The sequence below is a fragment of the Bactrocera oleae genome, chromosome 5 (genome assembly GCF_042242935.1).
Source record: "Bactrocera oleae isolate idBacOlea1 chromosome 5, idBacOlea1, whole genome shotgun sequence".
Classification (NCBI taxonomy): domain Eukaryota; kingdom Metazoa; phylum Arthropoda; class Insecta; order Diptera; family Tephritidae; genus Bactrocera; species Bactrocera oleae.
In genome coordinates, this window is record NC_091539.1 from 52,698,102 (window position 1) to 52,710,825 (window position 12,724).

Consider the following 12,724-nt stretch of genomic DNA (forward strand, 5'->3'; position numbering starts at 1 on the left):
ATGCGATAGCATAATTTAACAAATAATTGTTTATCAGTAAATATTGTGTATATGTAATTACTAATATAAAAACGTATTCGCAATATTTCCGATGGGTCAATATTAATCTAGAAGAACATCCGTTTACTGCGTAAACAGATTTTATTATTTATTAAATTGCGTCTTAATTTATTTATTTTTATTTTTTTCAAATAAAAATTAATTTTATTTAATAGGTGAAAAAAATTCCAAAAAATATAGCAATAAATCTAGAACTCCAGCATAATTTTTCCAATAGTCAATTACACGCTAGAAAAAAATATATAGAATTTTATAATAAACCCTGACCCGCAAGAATATTCCGATCGATTAACATAGTCCTTGTGCATAACTGCATGCATACATATCTATACAAACATATTTATGTTCTCTTGTAGTAGCGCAGATTTTTGATTTTAATTTTAATAATTTCATTCTAAATAACATACTTATAGCGTTCACTTTCAAAATCCTTATCTACATGTTATTTTCCAGAATGAAGCGAATTTGACTGATAATATTTTTTGCCAATTAATTTTGTCAAAAATTGTTTAAGGCCAGTTCAGCGGAACGCTTCATAAAATACATTCAATTGTCATTATTGTTATCGGCAGTCGTGTGCCTTAAGTAGCATAAGAAATATAAGGTTTTTGAATTCTCACCGGGAGCCTCTAATTAAAATACAAAAAGTTGCAATGAACTTTGATCTTTAAAAACAGATTCCATATATTTGATTTCATTTATATATTGTACTTAACCAATAGCCATGCCACTATTAATCTGGACCCCAGCGATTTCCAAAAATCATGCTATGAGGCTAACGACATACATAAATCAAATGAAATTTCAATGAGCGCAGATGGCACGTGTTATTTGTTAATTTGGATATTTTTAAATAGAACTTCCATCATCGTAAATCAAATAGTACTTTGTTTTGATTTGGAAATGAAGTACAACTATGGTCATATTATCTTTTATGATATTATAATTTTCTCACCTACAAATCATTCTCAGAATGTTTTAACGCCTTCTATAGCCAGATATTATGTAAATTCATTGATTTTAGCGGTTTTTCTGTCCTTAGTTAGATAGTCAAATATCAATCCAAGCTATTTAAGAGCACACCTAATGTGACAGTTTAAAACAGGAAATGAAAAATATAATTGTATATATATGTTTTTAATTTCAAGTATGTATTTATATATCTTTTACTAATAACAAGTAAATTATTTAAAGAAAAAAATTTCACATTTTGGAACGAAAAAAAATTAACAAAAAATATTTAAAAAATTTCTTAATTAGTACTATAGAATCTCTAGAATATTGTCCTAAATCTCAAGTTTATCCGAGTAATAGTTTTGAAGATACAGCCTTGAAAAGTTGCGCGCTCTAGGTCAGCTATATAATCACTTAGAACTTTAAACACGTTTTTCTCGAAACTGTGTTTCCAAAGTCGGTTGTCAAGATTTCTAGCGTAATACTCAACCGATCTTAAAGAAATTTTATATATGTAGGATTCCGAGATATAATTTACAAGGTCTTGTACGAAGGAATTTTTTTTTTCAATTACAACTACATACAAGTATTTAAAAAACAGCGAAATTTTCGCCAACATTTAATTTGCATTGTTTTCACTTTTTGGCTTTTCCTTCGTCCAATACCTAGTTAATGGCCTTAAACACGTATATTTTTATTTTTATTTTTGATGATCCTGTAAGCAGCTCTGCTGTCAACGCTGAAACACCTTTTACCAAGGGACTGCCGGAAATGACATCGTAATAGCCGAGTTTTGAATATTTTCCTTTGAAAATTGCAAAAAATCTTTATAAAATATCTTTTGGAATAATAAAAAGTTTGAATAAAATATTTTATCAAAAAAAAAAGATTATAAATACGCCATTTTTTACTCGGCGAAACCCATGTAACCCCTTAAAAAAGTTAACAAGAATTTTACCCAAAATTTTTGGTCGTTTTTGCCTACAAAAATTAGATTTTGGATCATCACCACATACAGAACATGCAACAAAATTTGATAGCGATCGGATCATTTATATCCGAGTAATCACTGTAGCAAATTCGAAAAAAACTGTTTCGAGAAAAACGCGTTTTAAGGGGTTAGGGGTAGACAGAGGCACGAAAAAATTAGAACTTTCAGTATTTTTTTTTTGCTTTAATAGCAATCATGTTATTTTACAAAAGTAGTAATATGGCATTATTATACAATGTTTTGACTTGGAGTCACGAAAATAAAAAATTAAAAATTTTAATTTCCACTGTGTTGACCAGTTCCCAGTTCCAAAAACGGGTCCTTGCGGTGACAACCATAAGTCCTTGAAGGTTCATCTAAAATCAATCGGATAGAAAAAATTAGTTTTATAAATAGATAATCCTGGGCCTGATCGAAGCTTTTTTTTCAAAAATTAACAAAATGGCGGCCTCAGGAAATATTTTCTAGATTTTTGGGCTTAACAAATCTAAATTTTTGAAAAAAAAAATCCTTCAATCAGGCCGGAGTTTATTATGTATTCTAAAACCTGTAAAAACTTCATTAAAATCTACTAAGCGATTTTCGAGTTACAGTTGTCACCAGTTCATAAAACATAGTTTTGAGAAAAACGCATTTAAAGTTTCACACTAGAGCTCCTGAGCGCTCCTTGTTATTTGTCGAATAACTCATAAAGTAATTATCGGATCAACTTGAAATTTTCAGAGAATATTCTGAAGATATTACACTTAACGAAAATGCAAAAATTGATTTTATGAAAATTCTGACTACCCCTAACCCCTTAAGATAAACTAATTGAGCTGATTGAACTGAACTTGAGAAGCTTGTAATTCAAAAAATTTTTGAAATTTTAGTATGATACTTTTAAAGGTATAAAAGGTATATGTAAAGAAATTCATTATTTTTATTGTATCTCGCGTTGTATAATTCCGATCGGGTTCGGCTAGATGGCGTTATAAAGATGACATTTCGTACTAAAAAGGCTTTTCTGACAGTTTTGTGATTGGTTGATTCAGTTTTTTTTCAGCGCGCGTCAAATATGGACACTTGCAAGGAGAAAATAGCTATATTTACAGTTTTTCTTCGATGAAGGCGAAAACGCAAGCCTGGCGGCTGAAAATGTGAATGGCGTTTATGGTCCTGATATTGTAACAGTCAATTACGTGAAATTTTGGTTTCGTTGATTCCGTTCCGGTTATTTCGATGTCAAAGACGCACCACGCTCTGGAAGACAAATTATCGAAAAAATCGATCAAATAATAATAATATCGAAATATGCAAAAAAAAATGTTTTTGTTTCAAAATTTCATGCTAGGTTCCCCTTAAAAAATACAGGACTAAAAAGATATGTACAATAAACTTTTTACAGCGCCGGACTTAACTTTTCAAAATTTTTGTAACTTCCGAACTGTGATACCATGTAATGCATTGAGTTTCTTAGACTAACTAATGAGTACTTTTTTAAATTACTTTTTCAAATAAAGGCTCATGGGAGTGGCAGATATTATATTCCACCCATATGCTACACGAAGCTCATCAGGAGTACACGAAGTTTGATCCAGATATTTAAAATTTTACTGAATTCATGGTGTACAAATACTTACTAAGCATCGATTAGATAAGTGTTACAAACAACTGTTAAGCAAACTAAAACATTATACTCTGTGCAACACGTACCCTGCATGTACATACGCACCCTAATGTACGCATATACTTGTACATAATCAAACAACTGTGTGTCTTGGGACAAGATTTAAATTCGGTCGCGACAAAGAAGTGATAACGTTAACTATCGGAATGTTTTTGCAATTGTTGTTCTGCTCGCACACTGACAAATGATCTATGAAGTGCAGCAATGAATTTAATGATCCTCACGAACTGAAAGTTATAGGGGGCGATAATGTTAGGAACGCTGATAAGTAACCCCTGATGTTCTGGGAATATACTTGACAGATGAGCTTGAACGTTTTGGCATTACATATATATAAATATACATACATACTAATTCAGAATATGTAACAGTATCATTACTATATTTCACGTTAAAAATTGTGTTGCAATCCAGACGAATCGTAAAGTCTCATTCCAACTCAACTTCTCAATTTGTTGTTGCTTTCGTGGAGAAATTATCCGACTGTTATGGAAACGGAGAACTGATGCTCTTAATTGTTGCTTCATGGACACTTCCTTTTGTTCAATTACCAGGTTTATCGCAGTGAAAAGTTATCAGTTTCAACTTGTAAACATGTTGAAATCTTTTTTCTCTCGACATTCAATTCACTCCTGAATAACTGGAATTATCGATTTGGTTGGCATACGTTCCCACAACTGTCGCGTCTGTTGCCTCTGCTCCAACTGCAGGTGCTGCCGCTGTAACAGCTGCCGAAAAAAAGGCAAAAGCCAAAGCGGAGGAGTCTGAGTCAGAAGAAGGCGATGATTAGGATTTCGGTCTCTTCGTATTAACAGTTTAACAATTAATTGGTATTGGAACTGACCCGAATTTTTATCCGGCCAAGGACAATGTAATAGGATCCATAGGGTAAACACCACCATAGAATTTAGCAATATTTTTGTTTTGTTACTTACCGATACAAACAGGGTTAGCTCTTCAAAATAACAGTCCTTGACCGGATAAAATCCTGGTCAATTCGAGTAACATAGAACCCGCTGTTGTGGGATTTGTGAGTTCGAGTTGCCACGTAAAACTAGAGCGACCCTAGCGCAACTTCGTTCTAGATACTGTAGCAGGGTAAACTCCTACTTATCCAAAATAGACCGCGGTATACAAAATTGAATGTCCTGCATACAAAGAGTCCAAACATGACACTCACCATCTTTGTGGGCCCCTTAAACGCATTCACTCAACATTTTTCTCTCTTTGTTCCGACCTCGTCGCCGGAACTCCACGCTACACATAATCGGGAACCTTACGGGCTTCTGAGATGGCAAAAGCTGAATAAGGTTAGTGTTAGGATCGCAACAATGCCGCCACTCTTACCTCTAAGTGCAACTTGGGTGACGTAAATTAGCAGGATGCATCTCATATTTACAGAAGTTTTCATAAAATAATTAATAACATTGGCAACTCTAATATATTTAGTTTTTGTGAATATCACGAACCAAAAAGAAGAATGTCATTAAACAGCTGTTTTTTTTTGATTGGACACAAATCGCACGTGTAATAAGTAAAATTGAAGTTATTTAGCTAAAAATTATTTTAAGCTTATGGTGAAATGAGTGACAAAATTCATATAAACCAAACAAGATATGATGATGCCGACGATTATGAACCTACGGATTCTGAAGCAGAGTACAGCGAAAATGATAAAGAATTGCTGCGCCAAGTTCGACAAGGTCACCGACGTAAGGACGATAGCAAAGAAAACGCCCTAATGGCGTTCGATGAAAGTGACGATGAGGACGACGATGAGGATGATGTGGGAGCTTTAATGCATGGTAGCGATATAGAGGGTGCCGAGACTGATGATGACTTACCCGATACCACAAACTGGGGCGATAAGAGCCGCAATTATTACAATACAGATTTTGTGGATCCCGATTATGACACATATACTGCGGAACAAGAGGAGATGGCCAAGGAGGAGGAAGAGGAGGCTAAAAAAATACAAATGCGTTTAGCAAAACAAATGAAAGAAGAGGACTTTTTACTCGATGACACACTTATTCATGCCGTTAAACCTAAAGAAACAAAGCTAAAAGAGGAAACTGCTGCGGTAGAACCAATCGAAGTTAAAGCTGATCTTGCCGGCATTACTAAGCGAGATAAATTGAGGTTATTTCAAGAAGATTCACCAGAGTTTGCACCACTTGTGGATGATTTTGAGAATTATGTCAAAGAAGTGGAACAGATTATAGCACCTGTTATGCTATACGTGCGTCAAAATAATGTGCCAAAGATACCTGCTATACAATTTGCAGAGCTCTATCAAAATATAGCGCTCAGTTATTGTTCGAACGTAGCATTTTACTTGCTTTTGAAAGCTAAACGTACCGCTGTACGCAACCACCCAGTTACAAAACGTTTATTACAATTGAAAAAACTCATCAAACAGTTGCAAAATAAATACCATAATATAATACGGCCACAACTGGAGGCATTATTAGAGCGAATTGTAGATGGTGATAAATTCCAAGTATTGAATGTGAAGGATATCGCTGACAGAACTAAGTCTAAGAAGAAGACAAAATTGGGTATACTTGAGAAATATGATGAGAAAATTAAAATTGATGACAAACACGCTGATGAGGAGTCTGAAGAGGAAGATAATGAAGATGAAGATATGAATCTAACTGAAGCCAATCCATATGCGGATGAGGATATACGTCGTGGCATTACCTATCAAATTGCCAAAAACAAAGGTCTCACACCAGCGCGCAAAAAAGAATTGCGCAATCCACGCGTCAAGCATCGCAACAAGTTCCGCAAAGCTTTGGTACGACGCAAGGGTGCAGTACGCACCGTACGCAAAGAAACAACACGGTATGGTGGCGAAATATCCGGTATCAAAGCGACGGTCAGCAAGAGTGTCAAATTCAAAGTATAACGATTGCAAAAATTATATTTTTATTTTCACAATGTTTGTGAGTAGAGATTACGTGCAAAGTGTTAATACAAAACATAATGATGTTCATACAAAAAATATATATTACCTTTTATTTCGTGTTATTAAAGGAAGGACAAAATGTAAACAAAGATTAATACATTATTATGGTGTATTGTTTTTTTAAATATTTACGATCTAATCACTATTTAATTCACAAAAGGGTAGGTAAATACTACCGCAATAATAATCGGTAGTGGCCGAAATAACATTCAATGACGTCAAGCCACACTTATTTGAGTAATAATTTTCGAAAGTCCTCATTTGTTTTTGAAATAGACGCTCCATTTGTTGCTTTGCTAGTCGCTGCACTGGTGGCATTAATATCTTGCGCAGTGGTTAGTTGTTTACGCACCACTGTTGGTATAAGTGACATACGTGGCTTTTGATCAAAAGCCTTATTATGTTTTTTGCTTACACCAAGCACTTTGTTTGCATTTATGGCGGTCGAAGTGGGTTTTGGAGGCGGTGCTGAGATCGCCACTGTAATCTGTAAATTTAAAAATAAATTAATACCATAAAAACCAAATGATTTCTTATATGAGTGTTTACAATATGCGAGCGCAGTTCCAGTTCATCTGTACCAAGCACCGCCTTTCCTGCAGCTGATTCATCTTGGTATTCGATATATGCGATATTTTTGAATTTACCACTTCTGCAATTAAAATAAGTTTTTAACAGTTGACTTAAATGACATAACTCGTTAATTGTAACATACTTGTGATATACTAAACGAACATCTTGCAACTTGCCGAATGCGCCAAAAATCTGCTCTAATTCTTCCTTTGTGGTGTCAGGGGGTAAACCTTTTACGAAAAGTTTCTTTGGTTCAACATCGTCTGCATAATTAAAAAAAAAGTTATCGTGAGACTCTTTCCGTTGAAGCTAAGCTATGCAATAATCTTATATATAAACTTACCCGAATACTTAAATTTCTGTCGTTTTTCCTTGTCGCGCAAAACACTGGATATATACAATGGCCGACCGTTCACCGATATTCTGTCCATAGCTAACGCTTTCTCGACTTCAACCTTAAATGAAAATAGAAATTGCTGCAGTCGTCATAAATTGAAATAAAACTTTTGGTTCTTTACTTTGTTTTCCAGTTCTGCATAACCAAACCCTCGACTTTTGCCATTCGCAGAGCGTATAAGCGTCACATTTACAATTTTCAAACTCGGCAAATTGGCACGAATATCATCCTCTGATAAGCTAAAATGCATAGTTTAAGTTATTAGTTTAATTCTTACTAAATACACGCTGCGTCTTGTACCTGTAGTCCAAATTACTGAGAAATATGCGTAAATGATCTTTGGTCAAATCTATCTCTTCATTTTCATGCTCTTTAAATGTGGCTGTTTCCACACGCTTTGTTCCAGGTACATTGACACTACCACCACCTCCACTCTTGCCACTAGGTTGTATATTTTTCTTTAATATTTCTGATTTGGCTTTCTTTTCCGGTAGTGTGGACTCGGTCGACGCGGTTGTCTTTCGTTTTATGCCCCGAATACTTTTATTAGCTGCCATCGAATCGGATTTTACAGGTGAAATTTCTGTACGATACTGTAACTTGAATTCAGCACATTCCTTTATGCAGTTACTAAGAGTTTTGGTTGTGCCATTGCAACGTTCGAAACGTTCCCAAGCTGCGACAATTACTATCGGATTGTCAAGTCCGGGTGAATGTAAAGCTTTGCGAAATAATCTATGGAAAATAAAACATTTAGCTTAAAATGTGTAGAATTTGGGTTGTAAAATAACGCAAATAATATAAGTTTATAAAGAAACCCACTTTCTGGTGGCTTCCAAGTCTCGTCGCAGCTCCAGTTGGATAAATTCTATCCACAGTCCTGAACGTGTTGCATTGTCGGCACTTTCTACGTTGTTTTAAATCAAAACCGTTAAATGCTAAAAATCATCTCAAATAAACGAACGTACCCATAGCTGTTGTCCAGAGCTCTTTTCCACGTTTGGCATCACGTAACGGTCCATATTCCAAACGTCCCCACAATTGTAAGATCTCACAATTGCAATCCGCTAAAACGCCCCATTGCTGGCCGAGTATAGTCCAAGCTAAATTGAAATTTTTACGTAGAATGTCGCACTGAAATATTAATAAACCGCGCATGAATTTAGTTTGGCACTCAAAATATGTTTAAAAAAAAAGTATAAATTAATCTACCTCATCGTCATTCTCGTAATTCGTGTGCCGTCGCAAATACGTTAAATACTCCATCCAGACAATAACAGCCTGCTCGGCGGTTTGAAAGCCAGCTGTCATAGAGCATTCCAAAACTTCCTGTACTTCTTCCCGCGATTTACCCAACTGTTCCAGCAGTAGCATATGTTTTACATATAATTTTTCCGACCATGTACAATTGCGCAGTGCCCGCTTATTTACATCAACTGCTGTTTGGCGGAAAATAGGTAAATCTTGTAATTCTTCTGGTCGCCCGTACGCATCGCGATACGTGAGAAAGTCGATGTAAGTTAACCAGCAATCAATATTTAAACAGCAGGCGGCCACCATTCGTTCATAAACTGTTTGCAACACATTTTCATCAAGAAATTTATCCGTTTCTTTGATATAGTTCATATAGACCTCAGCACGTTCGCGATAGCACTTAACATTTAACTCTTTTAGTTTATATTCGAAAGGTAAAATTTTGCTCTGGTATTCTTTTGCTTTGAAATAATTTTTATCCAACAATTCCCAACTTATTTCATGTGTAATGTGTTCTTTGTTTTTTTGATAAAAAACCTTAAATTCAATATAACTCTCTTCCATATTGAAAAGAGGGTATTTCAATTCTTGCAAATAACTCTTGATGTACGCCTCTTGTTTTGCTTCCACACTACGAAAAAATTAGGCATACAATATAAGCTACTTATATACAATTTATTATAAAATGTTTACCTCATAGCAGGATGCACCGATATGAACTCCCGGTATAGTTTGAAAAACTGTTGGCCTTCAAGACAATGTAAACCATAAGTTCCCAATAATTCACACCATATTTTCTCAGGATCAGCGCAACGTGGAGCTATTGCCGCAAACTCCAAAGCGATGGCAGTTGCTAAGAAAGTAATGAGATTGCAATGAAATGTGAAAATCACTAATTACTTATCAATTAACATACAATAATAATCTGCCAAAGCTTTTCGAAAAAGGTCTTCAACAAATTCCATCTCTTTAGGAGACAAAGCTACATTCATTTCAATACTCAAATACTTTAACCACAATTCTTGTGACAACGGGTAAACAGCGGAGAAACGGCTATATGCTTCTCTTATGATATCCAGGTCGTCTGTAGTACTGTAAATATGTAAAATAGGTAATCTCTCATTTAAATAATAGATTCTCAACACATAATTGTAGATATTTACTGTGCTAAATCACATAGTTGTATATATTTATCGTATGCATATTGGTTTACATCCAACTCTATGCATAACTTTTTATATGCCGACAATGCCTTTTCTGAATCGTCCATGTCATCATCATCATCGTCATCACTGTCCTCACTGAGCTCATTTTCTACTATTTGTCCAACTGCAACTTGTGTTGGTTCGGCTATATCTTCATCACTTAAACTGGCATCATCAATACCAACTGTGCCGTCTTGTAGCTGCGCAGCTTCATTCATAAGTGAATCTTCGTCCGTGAGTACTGCTGTTGGCGGGGCCAAAGTACCAATTACTGGTTGTGCTTTTGTACGCACAGCATCATACTCATCATCAGATTTTAATAAAGCTTCCTCCTATAATATCAGGAAAAAAAATAAAATTATATCAAAAAATGTGTACAAAATATTGTGAAATACTATGTTTTCATGTGGTTACTTCTGCTTCATCAATTTCGCCTAATTCTGCATTATTCGCTTTGGCGTCTGTTTGCGGATTTTCATTTCTAACACTCATTTTGTTCAAAATATTTATATTTTTACGAAAAATCTCGTTCAATCGAAAATCCATACAAATGGCTAGACAAAAAATATTCTCTTCTTCTTCTCGTCACAATTTTTACAACATTCACAAAGAACGTGGATTAGGATTTTTCTATTCTTTTGTGGGAGGTATTCGTAAAAATCTAACCAATAAGATACTACTAATGCGTGGACTAGAAAAAAGTGGCGGAAGTCTGAGTTTGCTCGACTCATAATATAACATATTATATATTAATAATTTAACAAACATTTCAAGGACTTTCTTGTTTACTTCTGGTATTTTGGCTTCATACCTTTTACCAATTTTTCACACAGTTTAAATATAATATGTATATTTATGTATTTTTAATAATTTAAATTAAATACTTTTTTTAAATGTGCTAGTTCCACTTATTTCAAAAAATTATTTTTTACAACCAATATAAAATGCCGTACCATTCTGTTGACCATCTCAAATAATCCAAATTAAGTTTGTTAATTTAAGTATGCGATGCAAACTGTAATTTTTTTTAGCATACAACTCGCAAGACACTCAATCGAAGGTAATCTAAACACTATAGCGTATTGTTGGGAAGTTGGTACCTATATTTATCCGCTAACCACAGAAAACATAACTGTTCCTTGAATCTTATTAAATACCGTAATCGCAAATCAAAGTTCTAACAAGAAATAGGCCAACCCTCTTTGAAATTTAAGTTCGACTTTAGTGATCATGTTACAGTTATAACAATGATGTTTTTTTAAGTAAAAATCCAAATTCTTAAGCTCATTGTTGTTTTTATTACATAGTTTAACATACATTTAATATAATAGTTTTACAATGTTTCATTAGTTTTTAAATGGCATACCAGATGCCTTTTACATTCTTTTAAATACAATGAAGTCAATTACATTACAAATACAATTTTTTCAAAACCTCTGTTATAAATATTTAAAATTTTAATTTTATAGTTTCCATTTACATTTTAATTATTTGTCTCACTTAGCTTTAGCCATTTTTGCCATTTTATACTCCAACTCCGTTTCATCGGCTCCTGAAAAACGATCGATCTTACGTCCATTTCTTATAAATACAAATGTGGGCATACAAGATATTCTATAATCATGCGCCACATTGCTACACTTGTCCACGTCCACTTTCAGCACAACTGCTTTGTCCTTATATTTACGCGATAGCGCTCTGACTTTGGGTTCAATACTCTTGCAGGGACCACACCAGCTGGCCGTGAAATCGACAACCACCAAACGGCCGCCAGCGGCCGACAATTGTCTATCAAAATCAGCATTACTTCGGACAGTGTGCAACATTTTGTTTTTTTGAAAATCGTCGTTTAGAGACAAAATAATTTTTAATAAAAGAAAACTTGGTCAATACAAACAAAATTACAATGAAATAAACTCCAGTTTCTTAACAATCCAACTGGGACGTCATAACACTTTGCGAGCTTTACTAAAAGTAATCTCGCATTTAGTTACATTATTCTAAAATGCAAGATTTAGGCTAAAGTTTGTTGCTTATCGGTTTTAGTTACATAGCCATATGCATATGTATGTATGTATGTATGTTATACAAATAATTTAAAAAACAACAATTGTTTAATATGCACCCTCGCCTTAACTGTATTATCATTATGATAATTGTTGGTAACGGATTTATTTTGTGTATACCATATATTTATGTATTTCTTTATATCCATAAGTATATACATAGTATATAGAATATTTAACATAAAACCGTATGCTTATGTAACTCCCGGTGTAAATTTAAAAGATTATTTGCGCTATCGCAGCGAAACCATTTAAAATTTTGTTCTAGAAAAATTTGTCTAAATATGAAAATAACAAGAATGTACCCTTCACAACAAAAAAGGTTTCCATTCAATACATTGAATTTGATCGTTCAGTTTGTATTGCAGCTATATGATTTAATGGTCTGATCTAAATGATTTAATAGGGTTGCCTTGGATAATAATCCAAGCCAAATTTCGTGAAGATATCTCGTCAAATAAAATAGCTTTCCATAAATGGATTTGATTTTGATCGGTTGGTAGATTATGTATACCGTTGCCTTGAATATTAATCCATGTCAAATTTCGTGAAATTACATATTTCGCCAAATAAAAAAGTTT

At 34.0% G+C, this 12,724-nt stretch overlaps 3 protein-coding genes and 1 long non-coding RNA gene across 5 annotated transcripts; 1 reads left to right on the plus strand and 3 right to left on the minus strand.

Moving 5' to 3' along the window:
* Nucleotides 1–1,982: 1,982 nt before the first annotated feature.
* LOC118680782 (uncharacterized) lies at nucleotides 1,983–3,888 on the minus strand. Its single transcript, XR_004976373.2, has 3 exons — nucleotides 3,701–3,888; nucleotides 3,098–3,247; nucleotides 1,983–2,361 (listed from the first exon to the last, which is right to left on the minus strand). It is a non-coding gene; the product is annotated as an uncharacterized lncRNA (long non-coding RNA).
* Nucleotides 3,889–5,152: 1,264 nt separating this feature from the next.
* On the plus strand, nucleotides 5,153–6,686 carry Sas10 (UTP3 small subunit processome component Sas10). The gene has a single exon (XM_014240154.3). It carries the CDS (start codon nucleotides 5,257–5,259, stop codon nucleotides 6,586–6,588), a length of 1,332 nt encoding a protein of 443 aa, XP_014095629.1. The 5' UTR covers nucleotides 5,153–5,256; the 3' UTR covers nucleotides 6,589–6,686.
* Nucleotides 6,672–11,175, minus strand: Rnp4F (RNA-binding protein 4F). Of its 2 annotated transcripts, none has more exons than XM_014240153.3 (13): nucleotides 11,031–11,175; nucleotides 10,036–10,409; nucleotides 9,789–9,964; nucleotides 9,566–9,725; nucleotides 8,831–9,503; nucleotides 8,587–8,752; nucleotides 8,441–8,525; nucleotides 7,919–8,353; nucleotides 7,740–7,857; nucleotides 7,565–7,676; nucleotides 7,364–7,484; nucleotides 7,198–7,300; nucleotides 6,672–7,135 (listed from the first exon to the last, which is right to left on the minus strand). In XM_014240153.3, the coding sequence occupies exons 1-13, from the start codon at nucleotides 11,043–11,045 to the stop codon at nucleotides 6,878–6,880; spliced, it is 2,796 nt and encodes a 931-aa protein (XP_014095628.1). In that variant the 5' UTR covers nucleotides 11,046–11,175; the 3' UTR covers nucleotides 6,672–6,877. The 2 variants fall into 2 exon arrangements, with proteins under 2 accessions (XP_014095628.1, XP_014095627.1); XM_014240152.3 differs by lacking the exon at nucleotides 11,031–11,175 and adding an exon at nucleotides 10,492–10,663.
* A 398-nt stretch (nucleotides 11,176–11,573) lies between these two features.
* dhd (deadhead) lies at nucleotides 11,574–11,903 on the minus strand. Its single transcript, XM_070110299.1, has one exon. The coding sequence runs from the start codon at nucleotides 11,901–11,903 to the stop codon at nucleotides 11,574–11,576; it is 330 nt and encodes a 109-aa protein (XP_069966400.1).
* Between the last annotated feature and the right edge of the window lie 821 nt (nucleotides 11,904–12,724).

What these genes read in the sequence shown, in the direction of transcription:
- Sas10 (XM_014240154.3), top strand. Translation starts at nt 5,257, where the DNA reads ATGAGTGACAAAATTCATATAAACCAAACAAGATATGATGATGCCGAC.
- dhd (XM_070110299.1), bottom strand. Translation starts at nt 11,903, where the DNA reads ATGTTGCACACTGTCCGAAGTAATGCTGATTTTGATAGACAATTGTCG.
- Rnp4F (XM_014240152.3), bottom strand. Translation starts at nt 10,623, where the DNA reads ATGGATTTTCGATTGAACGAGATTTTTCGTAAAAATATAAATATTTTG. An exon ending in CAACTATGTGATTTAGCACA is followed by an intron (nt 9,965 to 10,035) that starts GTAAATATCTAC and finishes ACATATTTACAG; the next exon opens with TACTACAGACGACCTGGATA. An exon ending in GTTCGTTTAGTATATCACAA is followed by an intron (nt 7,301 to 7,363) that starts GTATGTTACAAT and finishes TTTTAATTGCAG; the next exon opens with AAGTGGTAAATTCAAAAATA.